The sequence below is a fragment of the Phaenicophaeus curvirostris genome, chromosome 1, assembly GCF_032191515.1.
Source record: "Phaenicophaeus curvirostris isolate KB17595 chromosome 1, BPBGC_Pcur_1.0, whole genome shotgun sequence".
Lineage (NCBI taxonomy): Eukaryota > Metazoa > Chordata > Aves > Cuculiformes > Cuculidae > Phaenicophaeus > Phaenicophaeus curvirostris.
The window spans coordinates 102077114-102096188 of NC_091392.1; the positions used below are offsets into that span (position 1 = coordinate 102077114).

At 35.2% G+C, this 19075-nt stretch overlaps 1 protein-coding gene across 5 annotated transcripts in view; it reads left to right on the forward strand.

Moving 5' to 3' along the window:
• The window catches only part of GBE1 (1,4-alpha-glucan branching enzyme 1), a 161830-nt gene that overhangs the window by 20728 nt on the left and 122027 nt on the right, over positions 1-19075 (forward strand). For all 5 annotated transcript variants that reach the window (XR_011338572.1, XM_069870145.1, XM_069870127.1 and 2 more), the window contains exons 2-3: positions 9528-9697; positions 13902-14017. Coding sequence is in view for 4 of the 5 variants with exons in the window: in XM_069870145.1 (XP_069726246.1) it covers positions 9528-9697; positions 13902-14017 (286 nt within the window). In the remaining variant the exon portion in view is untranslated. The remainder of the gene's footprint in view (positions 1-9527; positions 9698-13901; positions 14018-19075) is intronic.

Below are 19075 nucleotides of genomic sequence, written 5' to 3' on the forward strand. Positions count from 1 at the left end.
TGCCTACTTAAGACTTCTTAGGAGAGGGATAGTGAGACAATGACTGTTAAATGCTTGAGGTATGAAACTTCTTAATCTGATAAATGTTCAGATGTATAAAACAATAAATTAAGTATGCTACTGGTAAATTTCTTACCTTGTATACAATGTTAAAACATATCCATTATTTTGTAATTGCTGTTTTATGACAGGGAAGCTGCATTGAGTGCTTTGGCAGATACAGATTATACATAGCTATGCTATTCCAGGAAGCTGTAACACAGTATCAAAAGATTTTTGGGTGTGTCTTTGTTTTTTTTTTACAAAGTAACTATATACCTTTTATGTCAGTGGAGGATAAAAGATAAATGGCTTTCTTGTAGCAAATGTTTATACCTTATACACTTTTTCTTCTTTCTCACTTGAATTGATAACTAAGTAGTTTGCTAGGCTTCTGATGAAAGAAATGGCCTCTCGCTTCTTCTATACACTGCTAACTTATTAAACTTACCCTGTGAGGTGCATCCATGTGTTTCTAATAAACTCAAGGGAGTGACAGATAAACATGTGGATTAGGTAAATAAGCCTCTAAATATTGTGAGGAAGGGTGATCTTAGAAGTGGGATTAGTTTAGATAAGTCACTGGAAGAATTATTACTTAATGGTAGCATTGAGTTTGTGTTTGGTACATGTTGTAATCACTCCTGCATTTGGTTTTGAATTGAGCACTGTTTATGACCATTGTGAAGCTGATGGCAAAAACATGGCGAAGCCACTAAGTTATCTTAATGTTTAAAATGGGATCAAGACTTGCTTCTAGTCCACTAGTATTCTAGTATTATGCAGGAAGAAAGGTCTGTGCCAGATCTTAAGTCAGCAAATAATCTTCTTGCTAAAATACTATTGAAACATAATTCTTTTTTACATTTCATAGATTATGGGACTTTACATCTGTTAGAAATAGCAACTGATAGGATGTCAAGAAAATCTCTAATTTCCCTTTGTTTTCTGTCAGTTTCTCTTTTGTCACCTTCCTATGTGATAGACTGTATACTGTTGCTAGGGCTTGACTTGCATGTCATTGCACTTAAAATTGTTTTGGAAAAAGTCACTTGTCCTGTATGAATAATTCTTAACAGAGAAAGTATTCAATTATCCCTAAGAAAATATTTGTTTTTAAGATACTACATTTAGTTCGAGACACAAAGCTGTTACTTCTCCATTCTAAAATCATGGAACATCCGAAGAGTTGAAAGTTAACATCTGTTTGCTCGCCATGGGAAGTGCCCACACATTGTAAGTAACTATTGAAGTAAGGCATCATGGGGGCTATTGCATTTATTTTTTTTCTTTTTAAACTGAATCATAGAATCACCAGGCTGGAAGAGACCCACCGGATCATCGAGTCCAACCATTCCTATCAAACACTAAACCATGCCCCTTAGCACCTCGTCCACCCGTGCCTTAAACACCTCCAGGAAAGGTGACTCAACCACCTCCCTGGGCAGCCTGTTCCAGTGACCAATGACCCTTTCTGTAAAAACACGTGGGACATGAATGCATTAATTTGAGTGTCCTTACAACTTCTCTCTGATTAGAAAACCTGTAATACTGGAAGCTACCTGTAAAGGGAAGCAGAAGCATTTTAATCTGTTTAAATGTGTATTAAAAAGATTATGTGAATGGGACAGGATTTGACTGTACAGAAAGTGCCAGTCAGTCATCTAAAATTGTAGTTGATGTAAGTTAAAATACAATAGATCTACTGTTCTGAAGTAGTCATACGAACCCAAGATTTACTGTGCCTTACTTGCCCTTTTCCTTAGGTGTAATTGCTTTGAATGTAACTCTGAATTAGCCAAATTGAAAGTGAGTAAAGGAAGGTGACGAAAATAATGAAATTAAATCAAAGGCTTCTGTTTTGATATTTCCACTAATGACAAATGAAGTTGAAGCAACTGCCAACAGGAATTTGCTTCCGCTGCATAATTCTAGTTCAACAACGATGCTTTTGATTTGTTGGACTGCAGAAATTTGCTTGATACATCCTACTCCCGTCTTACTTCAGTCCATCCCCTTGTAGGCAGCTGAAAGAGAACAGCTTGAGGGAATAACTACAGAGCAAAGGAGGAAATTAGAATTGCTGACTTGCCAATCTGAGCAGGGACTCTGCACTGGCTTTGGGGTCAGAGAAAATGTTTGTAACAGCATGTTCACAGCAATATTAGAAAGTAATTTGTGATCGGTCTTATGCTCTTTATTTTGAAATATTCAGAGGTGTTGCATCTACCTTTTTCAACTTCTCTCTTCACCTTTTAATTTCCTTTTTTCTTCTGTGAAGTGGTAGGGGTCACAGCAGGAATAGAAATGGACATTATTAGTGATGACTGTTTCAGGGTTGTCCAGTTGTATATTCCCACATGTTCTTCCTTTGAATGCCTTGAAGGAAATGAATTCTGGTCTGCCTTTCCAGGGAAATTCAGTGAGAATACAGCACAGTATCAGACCTTGCAGCTGTGCTTCATGAGATGGCGACTACCACTTCTGTGTTTTGTACACAGTGATTAGAAGTGCACATAGTGGACTGCAGTGTGGAGATGAAAGAACTAGTGCCCATGATTCAGAACCTGGACATTGTGGTTCTGTATATGTGTATAAGGTCAAATTTGGAGGCAGTAATGCTTATTTTATAGGCAAGGTCTATAACATTCCAGAGCATGTTGCTTGTTGCATTTGACTAGTTAACCTGAGGGCTGTGGCAGACCATGGGAGAGTCTATTTTTATAATGTAGTTTTCTGAGCAAATTTTACTGCTGCAGATGAACATTTTTTGCTAGATGTGTAGTGATAAAAGCTGCTGAAGTACAGAAGTTTATGACCTAGATTACTCATACTGCATCTTCAGGTTCAAACCTCTTTTTCCATAGCTATCAAGGTTTTTGTAAAGAAGTGATTGCTGTTTGCACGTTCAGTGTAGGGACTCTAGATAATACCCATCACTGCTAGTTGATGACAACATTGCAAGATTTTGGACATCATTCCCCAAAACAGACTTACTCTTCCAGTAGACTGTCAGAACTAAAATTGGCCATTTTCAGTTCCTTATTTACTAAATTTCATTGTGTCTTTGAGTAGTAATACATTACTGTAGAGAAGTAAACCTTTAGAAATTGTGGCAGCTTACTCCTCATCCTATAGAGAAGTAGTCTGTACATGGTCTTACGTTAATGAAGGCGTGGTGCATCTACACTGATTTTGAATTTTTGCTACAATTTTTTGACCCTTTTGTTCATACAGACTATAGGATACAGTGGATCTATACCAAAACATGGAATGTTTTGATGCTTTGTTCACATCGGTAGGTGAATGAGTTTCATGCTACCTTTTTTTTTTTCCCTACTACTGGCACCAGTCTTCCTGCACTGTTGGTCATAGTGTACTTCATTCAACAACTGTGAAGACAGCATGCGGTCCTAATATTGCTCCAGATATATGGTGGTTTGCATTCTTGTTTACAATGTCTAATGTATAAATGCTTTAAAATTAAAACACCCAAACAAAGAATGCTCAGAGTAGTCAGTGGAGCTGTGGAAAACTGCAGGAGAATTTCTGGTCATTGTAATTTTGGAGCCAGAGGATGATGGTATGTTAGCTCTTAAACAGAGCTGCTCTGAAGACACTATGATTTCAGCAAAGTGCTGTAGTAGTTTTCCAGTCATAGTAACAAGTGGGAGGCAACAGGACCAGAGGTGGTTTTCAAAATGGAGTTCAGGAATCTCAGTGACTTTATGAATAGCATTGTTCATGATACATCAGTGATGGCACAGGACAGAATTTGATGTCCTCTTTAGTTTCCTATTTTACTGTAATGCTGATCCAGCTTCTTCTTTCAGGGAAGTGTGGAAGCTTGAAAATAAGAGGCTGCATTTCCCTAAGAGGCTTCAGAATTAAGCTGATAAACAGGATAAGTGGTACCTAAGAATCTAAGAGAGTTTTTCGTAAGGTTTCTTTAAATAAGGAGGAAGCAGAAAATGAATAAATTTTTCCTTTCTGCTTTTGATCTTTTAGTCTTTCCAGTGCTTACATTGGAAGAAATATAAACAAATAGACTTCAGTAGCAGTTTTATTTTCTTTCTGTTGGACTGTAACTTTATTTTTAACACTGACTTTGTTGTAAATGTTTGCATTGGAAAATGGGAGTATTTGGCTACAGAGTACCTTGCTGGGCATATTCATTCATATCCTTTTCCTTTTGGTATCTGCAGAATTGGGCTTTCCATGCAGACTTTATATACAATTATCAAAGTCTCCTATTTGCTTTCATGTCTTGAATGAATTATCATTAATACTGAGCTAATATTGTAGAAATTATGATACAAGTGCTGGTGTCGACAAAAAAGATTACAAAAGATGAATAGCAACTAAAATCGGCCTCACAAGCAGAAGAGGGACTAAAATGTTTAATTTCAGTGTTGATACAGGTATTAAAATAAGCTGATTGACTGTTCTATAGATGGCATTAACTACAATTTTGTGAAAGGGTATAAGAATGGGCATAGCATCGTGAAGTTTTGCAGCCATCTTGAAGTTTTGTCCCAGACTGATTAATTGAGGGTATCTTATACCCTGCTAAGGCCTCTTTGGTTATACTGATTTCTATTTACCTTACTGTGATGCCAAAGAATTAAAGCTTACCTTGTTAAATCTAGAAGTTTGAAATATTGGTATACATTCTGTTATTTTACAAAGTGGCCAGGGAGGATTTAGTACCTCTGGCTGCTTGGAATATTAATAAAGACCTGAAAGGTTTATATGGAGCCTTATTTCAGTATTCTGACTTGCTATCAGACTTCTTCAATAGTTTGCCAAAAGTCTTATTTCAGTAAGGCAGTCGACTTTAGGTAGGATGGGAAGGCTTAACTCTTGTATTCTTATGATACATATTGAAGCTACTAATCTTAACATATGCCTGAGACTTTTAATGGGATCAATAGCTGAATGAAGTCACTGGTAATAGAGCTGTAGCATCAGGAGGGTTTTGTACAGCAAGGTTACTAAATAAATAGAAAACATTATTTCTTTGCATAGGAACTGTATAGCTTTGCATTGAACTGAAGGATTTCAGACCACCTTTTTTTTGATAACTGTGTACTTGTACTGTGTAAGTTTTAAGTCTCTGGATATCTGTAAGATGAAATATTTGAAGGTGTTTTCTGATTAAGTATAAGGAATAGTTGTTCACTTGAAATGTAAACCTTTGAAGTGGTTATTGAGTTAGTATTATCTTTACTGGTTCACTGTGAAGCTTACTTTATTTTCAAGATACTTGTTTTCTGGATAGGCATTATACTAATTCAAGTTTGATGTTTTAATCCTGCTTCTATGGAAAGTCAGCCAATTCCTGCAGTGCTATTGTAAGTGTTTAAACAAAGCTGCGTATAAAGCGTGGGATTTAAAGCAATGCTGTGTTACAAATTATGTATGTAACAATAGGAAAAGACTGTTGTGACCCTGTTTCAAGTGATGTTTACAATTGCCACCAGTATTTCACAGTGAAGCAGTGGTAAAAGAGAGGGGAAAACGCTGATGTAAAAGTACTGTTCTGTTACCAAATGTCATGTTTTAAGATGGGTGTCTGTGTGTTTGGGGGAATGCCAAGACTGTGAGGTTTTTGTTTCCATTAAGTCTGAATAAAACACCTGTTGGTATTTTAGTTTTAAAAGCTGTCGGTCTGTTAACAGAGGTAAGATGAATGGATATGGGAGTTGAAATGAAAAGCTTGCTTTTCCGTAAGAACTCCAGGAGTAAGGAATGCACAAAAAGTAGCCCCCTTTTGTTGCCTGCAATTTTTAGGTGTGGTACAGCATTCAAAAAGGTACAACTTTCTCCAGTTACTTCTGACCCTCTGTACTTGAAAGTTCTGTGGCTCCAGAGTATTCTTACTTAGTTTTTTGTCTTAAAGGTAATGGTTGTACTTTTCAAGGTTTTTACCTTGTAATCCTCTTCAGTGTCAACTTCAATGTAGGGAAGTAGAAAAATCTTAAAAAGACTGCAGTCACTCATTAAGCTGTGACAACCTAAAGTATGAAGGTAGTGGTCAGCCTTTTGTCCTGACTTGTAGCTCTGGACACTGTTGTTGGCTTTATTCACATCCAAAATTTTACAAGATTGTCTGTGCTTTGAAATAGGTGCTGTATGTCTAGAGTCCGTCTGACTATTAACAAAAAACTTTCCTGTAATTTTCCGTGTAATCATGAGGTTTCAGTTTGGAAGATAAAAATGTTTAACAGGCTTCAGTAATTTAGAAATGAGAGTCAAAATTTCTGTGAAAACAAAGCTTCACATTTCCTAAATCTGGATCGTGAGTGTACACTCAACTGAATCTTTTCCTTTAAAGCAGCAACAGGATTCAAAACTATACTTATACTGTTTTATAAGACCTTCTATGACAGATGTGTTTCATCTCCTGAGATGAGTTTTCAGAATGTTTCATAGCATAGTTGATCCATTTTAAAAGCTAGTGGGTTTTTCATGAACTGTGAGCAACTACAATTCTATATTTGATAATTTCAGGAGGTGGTTAATAAGAAAAACCCTAAAACTATGAATGCTTTCTAAGGTATAATTTAAAAACAATTAAGGAGAGCACTAGTTGCTTCAGTAATTGTGATTTCTGCAGTGGTGATGCAGCAGTGATACCCAATTTAACTTGCTCTATCACAAGCAGTGTGCTTGTGTACAAATTGAAGGAGCGTTTGTACTCTATGTACATGATGCTGTATTGCTTGTTCAAAATCTGTCCAATATAAACAAACTTCATTACAATAATGCTTTACATTCTTGATCAAACACTTTTCTAATCTGCTTCTTTCCTTGACCTCCATTCTTCAAAAGAAATCAGGGTGTTTTTTGAGCCTGTAATCTTGCTGACTATGGTTGCAAAGAGAGCAAAAAGAGTAGTCTTTTTTTTTTTTTTTTTACAGTAATACTCATGATAATTTCATTAAGTGTTGTGATCTCTTTGTTTGCTGAATCTTTGATTTTACTGAAAGGTAAAAATTGAACTAGTGGATGTACTCTTTGTGCTTCTGCAACGAGAATTCAGGATTCAGTGATTTTTTCCAAAGACATCTATTGTATAATTGCTGTCTGAAAGGCCATTTTCCTCCCTCCCACCCCTTAAACCTACTCACATCCTGAATTTGTTGCTTATTTCTTTGGAAATGAGGCAAATGGGTTTGTTTCCCCTTTGCTAGGGAGGATTGTCAAGAAAGGGCAGTAGGCAGGCAGCATGCATGTGCCTCTAGGTTAAATGACATGTATCCTAGTCTTTTTCTGTGCACAGATTTTGGTCCTTTGTGATCTTCTGTTCTTCTCTGTTAATAAATGTATCCTTTCCTTGGTCTCCAGTTTTCAGAGATTATGTATGACTGACTTCGTTTCAAGAGGAAGCTTACTACTACTTTCACTTCTTCCTGAATGTGGGAAATACTACATCCAGCCAAAGTTGTTCTTACAGCTGTGAAAATGTATTTGTACCAAGTAGGCAAGAGGAGGAGATACATTTTAAGTAGATAAAACACAAAAGGTGTTTTGGAATAGGTTAAGTGTATTAAATTCATTGCTTCAGTTAGATATTTTCTGCTCCAGCTGCAGTAGAACTAATTAAAAATAATACATGTAACAGGCAGAAATTTTGAAATTTATGTATGGATGAGAAACTGGAATTGGCAGATAGCACTTTATTCTTGTATAATAATGGATGCATTTTAAAGGGGAGCTTAAAAATTTTAAAAAAGCTATACAAATCAAAATACATTTTTTTTTCAAGGAGGACTCTTCAATAGTAGACTAACTTTGCCATTACCAAATGTCATGTTGAAATTTTGAGGCTGTTTGTGACTTGCTCCGTGTTTCTGTATTTAACCTTTATATAAATCTTTCTGTGATTGTAATTGGTTTAAACTTAAGTCAATCAACTGGTTTTGTGTATATATGTAATACATTTATAGTTGGAAATCTCACAAAAAATTTTCCCTCAAGTGCTGTAAATGAAATCGATAACCAGAGCAGTAGTAGTTAGTAGTGTACTTTTGAGGATTATATCCATCAGCAAATTTTAACAGAGTGGTGCAGGTGGATGGGCAAAAAGTTATGAATGTATTTGCTATAGTATGTTAGCATGTCCTGAGGCATATTTCAAATCTTGCTGTTTTTAAAGGTGAGCATCCGTCTTCATAATAAAAACTTCCTGGGAAATTAGCCTTGAAAGTAGTCATAGTACTCTAAATTAATATAAGTAATGTCATTTTACCTTCAAGTAGATACACATTTTAATCTTCTACTTTGAATTAATTAAGGGCCAATTCTAAGACAACTTTAAAATGCGCCATAGAGTATAGTGTCTTAAGTCATGACACTGCGGACAGGCTACCTCTCCTTTGTTGGTTTTAGGAAAAAAAGACAAACCTATCATCCAACAGTGTGGTTTTGCTTCTTTACTGTTCCTATTTCCTTTTTCTAAGTACAGTAAGTGTAATGAAGCAGACAGGTTGTTTTTGCTGGGATTCTTATTAGTTTTCATACATTTTGGAGGGCTCCTTTCCATTTATGGAGAACAGAAACATATTTCTAATTTGCATTGGAGATGTAGTTAAAGCAAGCAACCCCCCCCCACCATGCAGGTAGCATTAATAAAGCTCTCAGCTGAAGCTTTTAGCTGTGCTTCTTCGTATAATAGCTCATATTTTAGGAGTAAAAGTTGATCTTACGTATCAGGTGCACAATATAAATGTTTCTTGAATTGCTGGGAGCTTCCTTAAGAAAACATTGCAAAATATGTAAAAAATTGCAAGGTAATACTAGTAAATGTTTACATTAGATATTTAGGCCATTCCATGCCCTGGTGCGGTAGGCAGGGTACAAACAAAATAATTACTTCAGTGAAGTGGTAATTGTTTTCAAATCACTGCAGTCTTGGGGAACTGCAAAGCCTTGCTGATAGTCTCTGTAGAGAGACTGCCTAATGAGTTCCTTTCGGCAAGCGCCAGGCTACTTTCTCCATACTTACTATATACTGTACTACAAACTTTTCAGTGTCTTGAGATTTTCTATAAAAATTGGCTGTGATAGATGTGTCAGGGCTATGCAATTCTCCATAGGAGGCCTATGTCCGATATTAGTAAGAGGGAGGGAAAAGTGCTGGGCTGTTCAGAATATGAAGTTCTCCTGTTGTGCAGTAATACTATGATTTCTTGACTGCCAATCAGGAGTTGTAGTGTTAGACTACGGTGCAAACAGTTCCCATAAAGTAGAGAAAACAGACAAAGGTGAAGATTGCAGCTTTGCACTCTGTAACAACCATGGGAAAATTGCATGGTTTGTATTTATTTTTTTCTGTTTCTATAGAGAATAGTGAGTCAGATATTGTAGACCTAAGGCATAGTATGATAGTGTGTCTCAATGGGGTTTTTTGTTCTTAGACTTGTTAATGTGAAAGAGGCACTTACTAAACTTTCTAAAAAAATCTTATTTATTTTCATTGAAAGGTATTCTCTGTTTTATAACCGATTGAAGAACATTGAGGAAAATGAAGGAGGCCTTGATAAATTTTCAAAAAGTTACAAAACCTTCGGAGTTAACCAGTTTGTGGATGGTGGAATATATTGCAAAGAGTGGGCACCAGGAGCAGAAGCAGTGTTTCTCGCAGGTGACTTCAGTAAGTATTTTTAGGAATATTTCTTCTCTCCTGTACTGTGTTTTAGATTGATACCCTTTTCACTTAAAGACAATTTTGTAGCAATGATGAAATTGTGATGGTAAAAATGTATGTAGTGGCTGGCTGGTATAGTGGCATTTTGTAACTCGAACTGATAATCTCTACATTGTAAAGCTTAAGAACCATAGGTGTTTCTATTATATGATAAGTATATATCTTTTTTTTTTTTTTTAATTAAATACTGACATGGCAATGACCTGCCTAAAGGATCTAGCCTGATCATGCTGCAGCTTTGAACTGAATGTGTCTGAATTAACTGAGGTTCTTCCTCATAGAAACTCTGCAGTTAAGCTTCTATGAAACTATATGCAGATAAATAATAGCAGAATAATTTGCTCTATCTTTGATCTAACAGCAGTGTTGTTCAAGGATGAAGGCCCTTCGAAGTTCCCACTAATCATGAGAATGTAGGCAGAAGTCCTGCTGGAAAATGATGATCTATAATCAAACTGATCTTCTTATGAAAGTGTACATGGTGTTCTGTTTTGAAGGGAATAGAAGTAAGGATGTTAGCAGAACAGGAAGGATTTCATGGTGGAATTGCTTGGCTTACTGTGAGGACTGGGACAACATTGATTCACTTAGAACTTGGGACAGAAATAAAGTTGCTCCTCATTTGGAAGGCTCACTACACTCAATGTTCTGCAAATTCTTAAATGAAAGTCAGATACATTTTTGCTCTTAAATATTAATACTATTCTCTCCTTTGGGGTCGTGGGGATTTTCATTTTGTTTTTCTCTTTTACCTCTACTCTAGCCCTGCTTCAGAGTTAGGTATTAGTCCATAAAGATACTAGAAATTTCACTACTGTCTCTTACTGTACTAGGATTTTCTCTGAAATGATTTGATTCATTTAATGGCATTTCAGAAGTATGCAGTGTTATTTATCCAACTTTTGTTTTGCAGAAATAGTTACTTGTTGAGTGTTCAGTTGTGTGTATTTACACTACAAAAAAATGTATAATTATTGCCTATTTGAGGCAGTTTACTTATGCTTAAACAAAGTTAAATATTGAGTTTTCCTTCTTCCTTACCCCTGTTTGGGGAAACTATTAAAAGAGCAAATTCTGCAGAAGGAAGTTATGAACTTGGAGTTGTATGTGCTTATATAACTTTAAAATAAGACTCATTACATATGCCGTTAGCTATAGTATTTGGTAGTCTTTTCTGAATTACTATGATTAAGCTTCTGTAAAGGTGTGTAGTAATAAAGAAATAAGTGGAATACCCTAGCACTGTTTTTCAGATTAATTGTTAAGATTTTTTCAATGCCTGTGAGCAAACTTTACTGTTTTAGTACTGTTTTTCCATAGTCCCAAGATCAATATGCTTATAAATAGGACAAGCAAAAGAAAGTGTTTAAATATTCATGTTGAGCTTCAGTTTAAAAACATCATGAAACTCCAGGTTAAGCTGTGCACCTCAGAGTCATATGGCCGTGTACTTCTCAATGTGAAAATACAGCCAGGAGATGGAACAAGAAGTCATTTATGATTTAGCTGGAAATATTGTATTTAAATTGATTTTTAATGACAAATGGTAGAATACAAGCCATTATAGCTTTGAATTCAGTTCTAGATTAATGTTCAATTCATGATTCTTTGGCATGCTAATGGTACAGTTCTAAACAAGAAGCTCCCTTGTGCCTCGTGTTGCTGAGGATGTAATATTTAAAGAGTTGGCTGGTTTTGGAAGATCTAGTCTGAGATGAGAGAAACCAAAAGTTCCAGGCTATTTAATATGTCTTCTATTTTAGATTAAGACTTACACTTGGATAATGTAAATATGTTCTAAATGAGCATGTAATTATTCTAGTTTATGCATAATGTATTGCCCTAGTTTCTGCCTCCAACTCCATTTTTGCCCTTTAAGTACCTTCAGTGCATTGGGAGCATTCAGGAGTCCTTAGGTGACTGCAGTCCCCTTCTCTCGGTGATTACTGATAGACCTGTAATTTTTAATAGGTACCATGTTGTGGCATCCTTTTTCTTCCCCCCTTCAAGCCCTAATATCCTAGTCATGCATTCCATGTCTTTTTACCATTTCTTAAAGTTAAATACATGTGTTATAGTGTGTACCACTACATATAGCGTTTGCGGTTTTGACACTATTTTAAGGGGGATAGCTTTATTGCTAAGGTGTTGTTTTTTCAGTGCTTGTCTTAGTAAACTTAGTATAGGTTAGTAGTGTTTGCTTCATTATATTTTTATTGAAACTTCGGAGTAAAACCAAGGGGAAAGACTCATCTAATTCTTGCTAATATACAAACTCTTTGGCTATTGATCAAGCAATAATTTAGTAAATACTTTATTTCTGCTAATGTGTGTATTTTCTATCTGCACTATCCAGATAATTTTATTGAGGTGATATTTTTACCACTGTTGAGTAATGACTTAATTGTATTTGGTTTTGAGCATAAGGAATGTTTTATTATAATAATCTCTTAATTGTTTTTGACATCACTCTACTGTAAAATGAATTGGTACTAGAATATTTCTTAGTTTTTGTTCCATTGTCTGGCCTGTGATTTGTGCCTTTCAGTTTTGTTCTTTAAAGACTGGCAGCTCTCAGGTTTAAACAGCTGCCACTCGCAACTTTGAACACAACCTAGGCTTTCTCTGAAACTCAAGACATCCATATATTGTTAGAGAAGGTTATCTTTTTGCTGCACAGGAGGTAATTTTTTTGATTCCTGATATTTATTGGAAAATGCATATGTTGGTGAATATAGACAACTTCTTCACTTCTCTGCTTTGATTTCTGTAGTGCCGAAAGTGATGATCTTGCTCTAATGGCATGCCCATTTTTTTTGTTTAATTGCTTTTAACCCTGACTACCATGTTTAGCAGCAATATTGTTTTGTACTGACTTAAAGTAGTCATGGAACTACAGCTTAGGGAGTGAACAGTTTGTTAGCTGTTACAGAATGGCTGCATAAGATTATGCACTGTATCTCCTTTACTAGAGTCACTGAAGGCTGCTTGTTTTTCTTTCATTGAGTTATAAACCACTTTATTTTTAACTATAAGGCATGTCATGCATATAGGCTGCATGAAGGAAGATTAGCATGTGTTGATTTAATGTCTTGCAATTCAATTTTCCATGTTGACTGATTTCTTGTTAGCTTAGGGGTCTCTGCTTTGAACTATGCGAGATAGATACTTTTCAAGGCCAAAAAAGGAGTGATTTTCAAACTTGGTTTTCTGCTTCCTTCTAGCCTAGAAATTATTACATTGCCTAAGCCTGCTGTTCAGAAGCTTTATTTTCAGTCTCATTCATATGGGTTAATCTTGAACATGCATGCCAACACTGAAGACCTTGGCAGATGTTCAGCTGGGAATGTCATAATGACCAACCTTGCACGTCTCCAGTGCTCAGTGAATACAAAGAGGACAAAAAATCTTGAGTTATGGAACATAAGCTTGGTTCTTGAAACTTTTTAATTAAAAAGGGACCATCTTTGAGACTTAGTTATATTTAACTGTGGCATTTCAGGCCAAATTTCCTGGCCATGTTGTCGTTGTCTGGTATTGGTTGCTTCCTAGCCATTGCTGTCAATTTTGTCTGTAGTTTCCCCTTTATTTTTTCCTTTTATATACACTTAATGAGTGTTATTTATAGAACATCAGCTTAGGGGCAATGAGAAGTGTATGTGTCCAAACCTAGTTTGAGCAGTCAATTTATGGAGGTTGGCTTTGGTTACATTTTGGCCAAACTTGCTTCCTGTCTGCATAGTCAACAGCTGCTGCTGATTTCTTCACATAGTGTTGTAACAAATATTTATACTGGCTTGTTTAGGATGTGAGGTTTTGGGGTTTAATTCTATGTTAAGCCTTGCTTTTCAGCAATTTTCATACCACCATGATTTTGTGATATGAAAACCAGTAGTGTTTTTTGGAGAGAAGGTTGCTTTTACATTCATCAAACATTGTCAAATTAGTATCGGGTTATGGTTTCCTAGTGAAAATTTTATATGTTTTCTTGAGTGTCTTTTAAACATGTTTAGTAGCATCAGATATAGAAGTATTTGTTTACTGTAACTGATGTTTATTCTGTAAAAGATGGGCTGCACTGTTATACCTTTAAATTGTAATTGGGTGCATTTTAAGATAAATATTCTTAGTATTATTTCTTAAATTGCAGATGGCTGGAATCCATTTTCTCATCCTTATAAGAAGATGGAGTATGGGAAGTGGGAGTTGTTCATTCCTCCTGGACAAGATGGTTGTCCTCCAGTGCCCCATGGATCAAAGCTAAAGGTGCTGGTTCTAGAATTACTGTCTAATTCTTGAAACCCTTCTTACTCAATTGTCCTTTGTTTTTTTTTTTAAATAACTTAGTCTTTTAATTGTTCTAAGCAGCAGAATCAGTTCATCTATTTGCACAGAGTAACCTCCGTGAGTGAAATGTTAACTTGTAACTCTGCTATGCTTAAGAACAGGCATATGTGGTTGAAATGTGGATGGTAATGTATCACATTACAAGGTGAAAGCTATTTATGTATTGATAATTTGAAAAATAAGAATCAAATAATGTGTAGATAAAGTCTTTCTGTATTTGATGCAACTACTTGACGTTAAGATCCTATCCAAATCTATATCTTGCTTGTTTTTGTGATCCTTTTAACCATGGCTTTTTAGGTGGTCTTTTTGTGTTGCTGTAGTGGTACACATGCACTTGTATAACTTCTACCTGTCATTCAGAAATTAAGGGTATTGAGCAGTAAGCTTAGGTTAAGTAAGTTAAACTATAAAGAAACACAGTGAGAACTTAGTTATTTTATCAATTGTATTTTGAGAGTATCCATGAGCATAAAATCCTTTCTTTCAGAAATTAACATAAAGTTTCTTGAACTATCAAATGCCATAAATATTACACTAGTGCAGATACATGTAATAATAACTAGCTATTAGTAGAGTTGATTATTTCTAGGTGAATACTGAATTCAGACAGAGATGTACTACTGAAAATTTGAATTGTTACAGTCAAACCTGGATTTTCTGAGGTCTGATCCTAATGGATGGGGGACAGTAATGAGTAGATAAGGGAGAAAAATGTGCTGTAATAATCTATAGACTAAAGAAGCTGGGAGAATTTGTATGAAACTGCCGTATTTTCAAGGCTCCTATCAAAGAAATAAACTCGCAGAAAAAATCCTCATTCTTCTGCTGAATATCAGGTTAGGTAAACTAGGAATCTGCTGAAACAAAGATATGCATAAAAATGCTCTGGAAATTCCTACTCAGTGTGTGTTCTTATCTCTATACTTTTTGTTATGGTCTATGAAATTATCCCAGTGATAAATATAGACAAACTGAAATTTAAGAATAATTGTTCAAGGATGAGAAAGCTGTTTTGAGTTTACAGAGCAGGAGAGGAAACAATTGTCTGTAACTAGAAATACAGTAATTATGCAGTATTTTCCAAGGTTTTGTGATGTAAGTAGGTTAGATTTTTTGATTGTTGCTAAATCTACCTTTTATATTATATCTACGGAACTATTAAGCTCACCTACTGTAGAATATTCTATGCTTGATGTAGAGATAAGAGATGTGAATGACGAGGAGTGATAATTAACATAATAGCAAAAAGCATATATTCTTAAACATTCAGAAACAGATAATTTTTTGTCTACCTATATAGTCACTAGTCATATCTCCTAGTTTTGAAGTACAGGTCTTTATAGCACTATCTGTCTTTCCATTCACCACTTTCTTTGAAATATGAACTGCAGAATGCAAAGACTGCATTGTGTGTGACTTTTTTAGTATGTAGAATTTTTGACTACTGATTACTCTTGGTACTGATAAACTAGTAAGATTATTTGCTGTAGTTCTGTAGTTGCTCTAAATCTTCTGAAAAGCCATAAAGCTCTGGCAGAGCAGAATGAGATTTTTTTTTTTCTCACTCCTGCCACTTCTTTAGTGGTGCTTTTAGATGGTCAGTTCTTAAAAAAAAGGTATGCAGTTTTCACTGACACTCAAAATGTGAGATTGCCAAACAGGCATGTGAAGCTGGACTGTTCTGTCTGCTTGTGAGAGAGATTTACTTTTGAGTATGTATGTTCTTGACTTTTTTTAAAAAGAATGAAGATTTAGAAACCTGATTCACAAGTGTATATAATAATTGATGACTTCATCTATATGGAACTGCTTCCAACCTCATATGTAACTTTGCCAATAATCTTTTGTGACACTTTGTAGATGCTATGGAACAAAACCGGGACTGAATCTAACACATCACAATGTATCTTTTCAATGTTTTTAGATGATATAGCTGACGTGGAACTAAGTCTACAGTTAAGGTGGTTCTAAAATGGTTTATCTGTCACAAAACATTAAATGAGCTTGTTATATTCCCCATTAAGCATATGCCTTATCCTTATGCGATGGCCGATCTTTTTATCCTTTCTCATTCCACTAACTGGTTCAGAAAACTGCTGTTTTCTTAAAACTACAAAGTTCTGTTAGGTTATGATCATTCATGCAAGCGTATCTTTAGGAATACGAGGATTTTTGTTGTAAAGCACAGTTTTGCAATTCTTTCTTCATGTAGAAGCTGAGAATATTGGATTGTACACAGAAATCATTATGCAGATTGCAGAGTTAGTGTTTAAATAGGCATTGTTGTCTGTGTGCACTAGACTAGGAAACAAAACCTGTTTCTTCTTAGTAGTGAAGGTATTCCCCCTCTTGCTTTCCTAAAGAATCATAAGGGAACTACAAGTTTTAAAGATTTTTTACTAATATTATTATTAAAAATTTAGTCCACTTTTAAACATTTATGCACTGATTTGATTTATCTGCTAGGGGAGAAAGTCTCCCTCAGAAAGTCCTCAGCTTCTGTCTACAATGTTTTCCTCTTTAGTTCCACACAGGCAAATACCAAATTCTGAAATAGTAACAAGGTCAATACTTTTAGATAAGTAATTTCTAAGCCAGAGTGGGAAATGGATGAAGTGTAGGTGGTGACGTTAATTTATATTAGGTCACAAAATATTTTGTACAAAAATAAATGAGGAGCAGAGGTCAAACATTTGCCTCTTTTCAATAGCAGTAGAGTATCTACTGTAGCTCTTCAGGCAGTCTTCTTATAAGTAAATATAAACATTGAAGAAGGTGAGTAATTAAAAACTGCTGTACATCATCTGATACATTGGTGTGCGAAGAGATGGATGCTTGTAACAGCTGAGTGACTCCTTGTGGATTATGATATCAGTCTACAAAATGTTAGCTGCTAGAAAAGGACACTTTTTTGATCCCATGGATCAATGGGGAGTTTGGAGTTAAGTGAACAAATAATTGCTGTTGTGGTTTTGTGGGATTTTTTTTGTTAGAAACTTCTGATATGTGTCATAAGGTAAGCAAAGATTTAAAAAACAAAACCTAACTTCGTGTTTTAATAAATGAAGCCTCTTTACATCTGTTTCTTTATTCTAATGGGATTAGTTTGAAAGATGGTCTGGGACAACTGAAGTTTCTTCAAGTGTTAACATGTTTATCATACTAACATTAATGGCAGTTGAGGGGCAAGTGTGCTTATCTCCCTTCATGTTTGAAAATGACTGAATTCTTCCTTCATTGCCAGAGTATTCTTAATCACTTTTTCATGGTATACAGCAAGCATTTAGAAAAAAATAACACGGAAATACTTCCTTTAGCAAGTGTTGTCATATGTTGTCATGTGCATGCAGGCATTTAAGTGTTCCTCTTATTTTACAAATAAACAGTAAAGTAACAAATTTTACAGCTACTTAACAACACCTGTAAATTACGTTTTCATTGTAGTCTCTAAATCATAATTTTGAAATAGTGTCAGGAGAGTTTAGAGGTGGGGTAGCATTGGTAAAATTTGAGATCCTTATGTGCAGTGGGGAATGCCAAGGAACAATACCGAAAATACAGGACAACTGGAAAACAGAAGACAGTAGGAATCCAAACCTAGATGAAAATTTCCTAATTCACGGCTAATTATAAAGTTCTGAAGTATTTTCGCACAGCCAGATAAGAAAAGATGATCAAAGGAATAGTTCCAAAATATTGATGATTAAGCTACTTATTGCCTTGGAACATTGACTAGGATATCATCTGTATAACAGAACCACTAGGTTTTCTTTTATGAGCTGGAGAGGGTATACTAAAATAGTAGTAGTTGTTCAACTTTGTAGTAATGACAGTAAACCTGTTATACTAATAATTTTATCTAACAATATGCTGGGTAGGTGCAACTGTATATCACTTGTACATTCATGAAATGTTGTTAATGTAAGCAATTATGGCTTATTTCTCGTGAAGGTAACAGTCAGGATTGCTGACGTGCCTTCATAATACAACTTTTACCAATGGCAAAGCAAAGATTGGGAAGTTGTCTGTAAGATATCAGTGAGAAAATGTGTTGGTTTCTTATTAGATTTTTGAAGCCATATGGGTTAACTACAAACATGTGGCTTTTTCACATAGCTTATATAATTGAGTGTAGATAGATAAAAGTAAAGCAAAACTAAATCCTGTTTTATGGTTAATTTTGTTTGAGTTTTAGAAGATAATTTCTTGGCACCATACCAGCCTTTGTAATTTCTCTGTGTACTAAAAGAACTAATCATATACAGCTCAGGGAACAAATAACATACATAAGTTGTCCCTGGAAAGGTCACCTCAGAAAATGGTACAAACTTTTAAAAAAACCTCTGCTTTCGATCATTTGCCAAATGTGTATCCTTTCCTGCTTCACACACATCTTGAGAGGGGGTGTGTATATATTTAAATTGCAAACTTTATAGTTTTTTGAGGGAGAGTATTATCAAAACTAATAATCTCATTACAGTACATCTCATGAACTTTTTAACACAATATTCTTCTATTGATATTCCAGACTCTTGCATATTTGAGTGGTTTCAGTGGTTGCTGAACAGTAGTTATAAGTGCAAAGTTCAATGCTAAATTGGAGCTGACATGAAGAAGTCACAATTTTTTTTTACCATTTTGTACAGAATATTTCAAAAGTTCAGTACTATTGGCTTTAAGTAGTTTTCCAGTCGAAACATGAAACCTTTTTTAGCATTAAAGGGCGCAAAGGAAGAACTTCTTTGAGTCAGAACACTAAAACGTTAATCATGGTTAGAAGTACCTAAAAGTACATTTGTACCCATGAAGTGCTGGAGAAAGGAGATTTAGTAGTAAAGCATATCATTAAAAATTCTTTCTTACAGTTTACAACTGTATCCTGTACTTTGTGGTGGATTTGCATGCTGTGTGTTTAACTTGTAAACCTTGAAAAGGAATCAAATATGGTGAGCAGGTAGGTTAATCAGTGTCAGG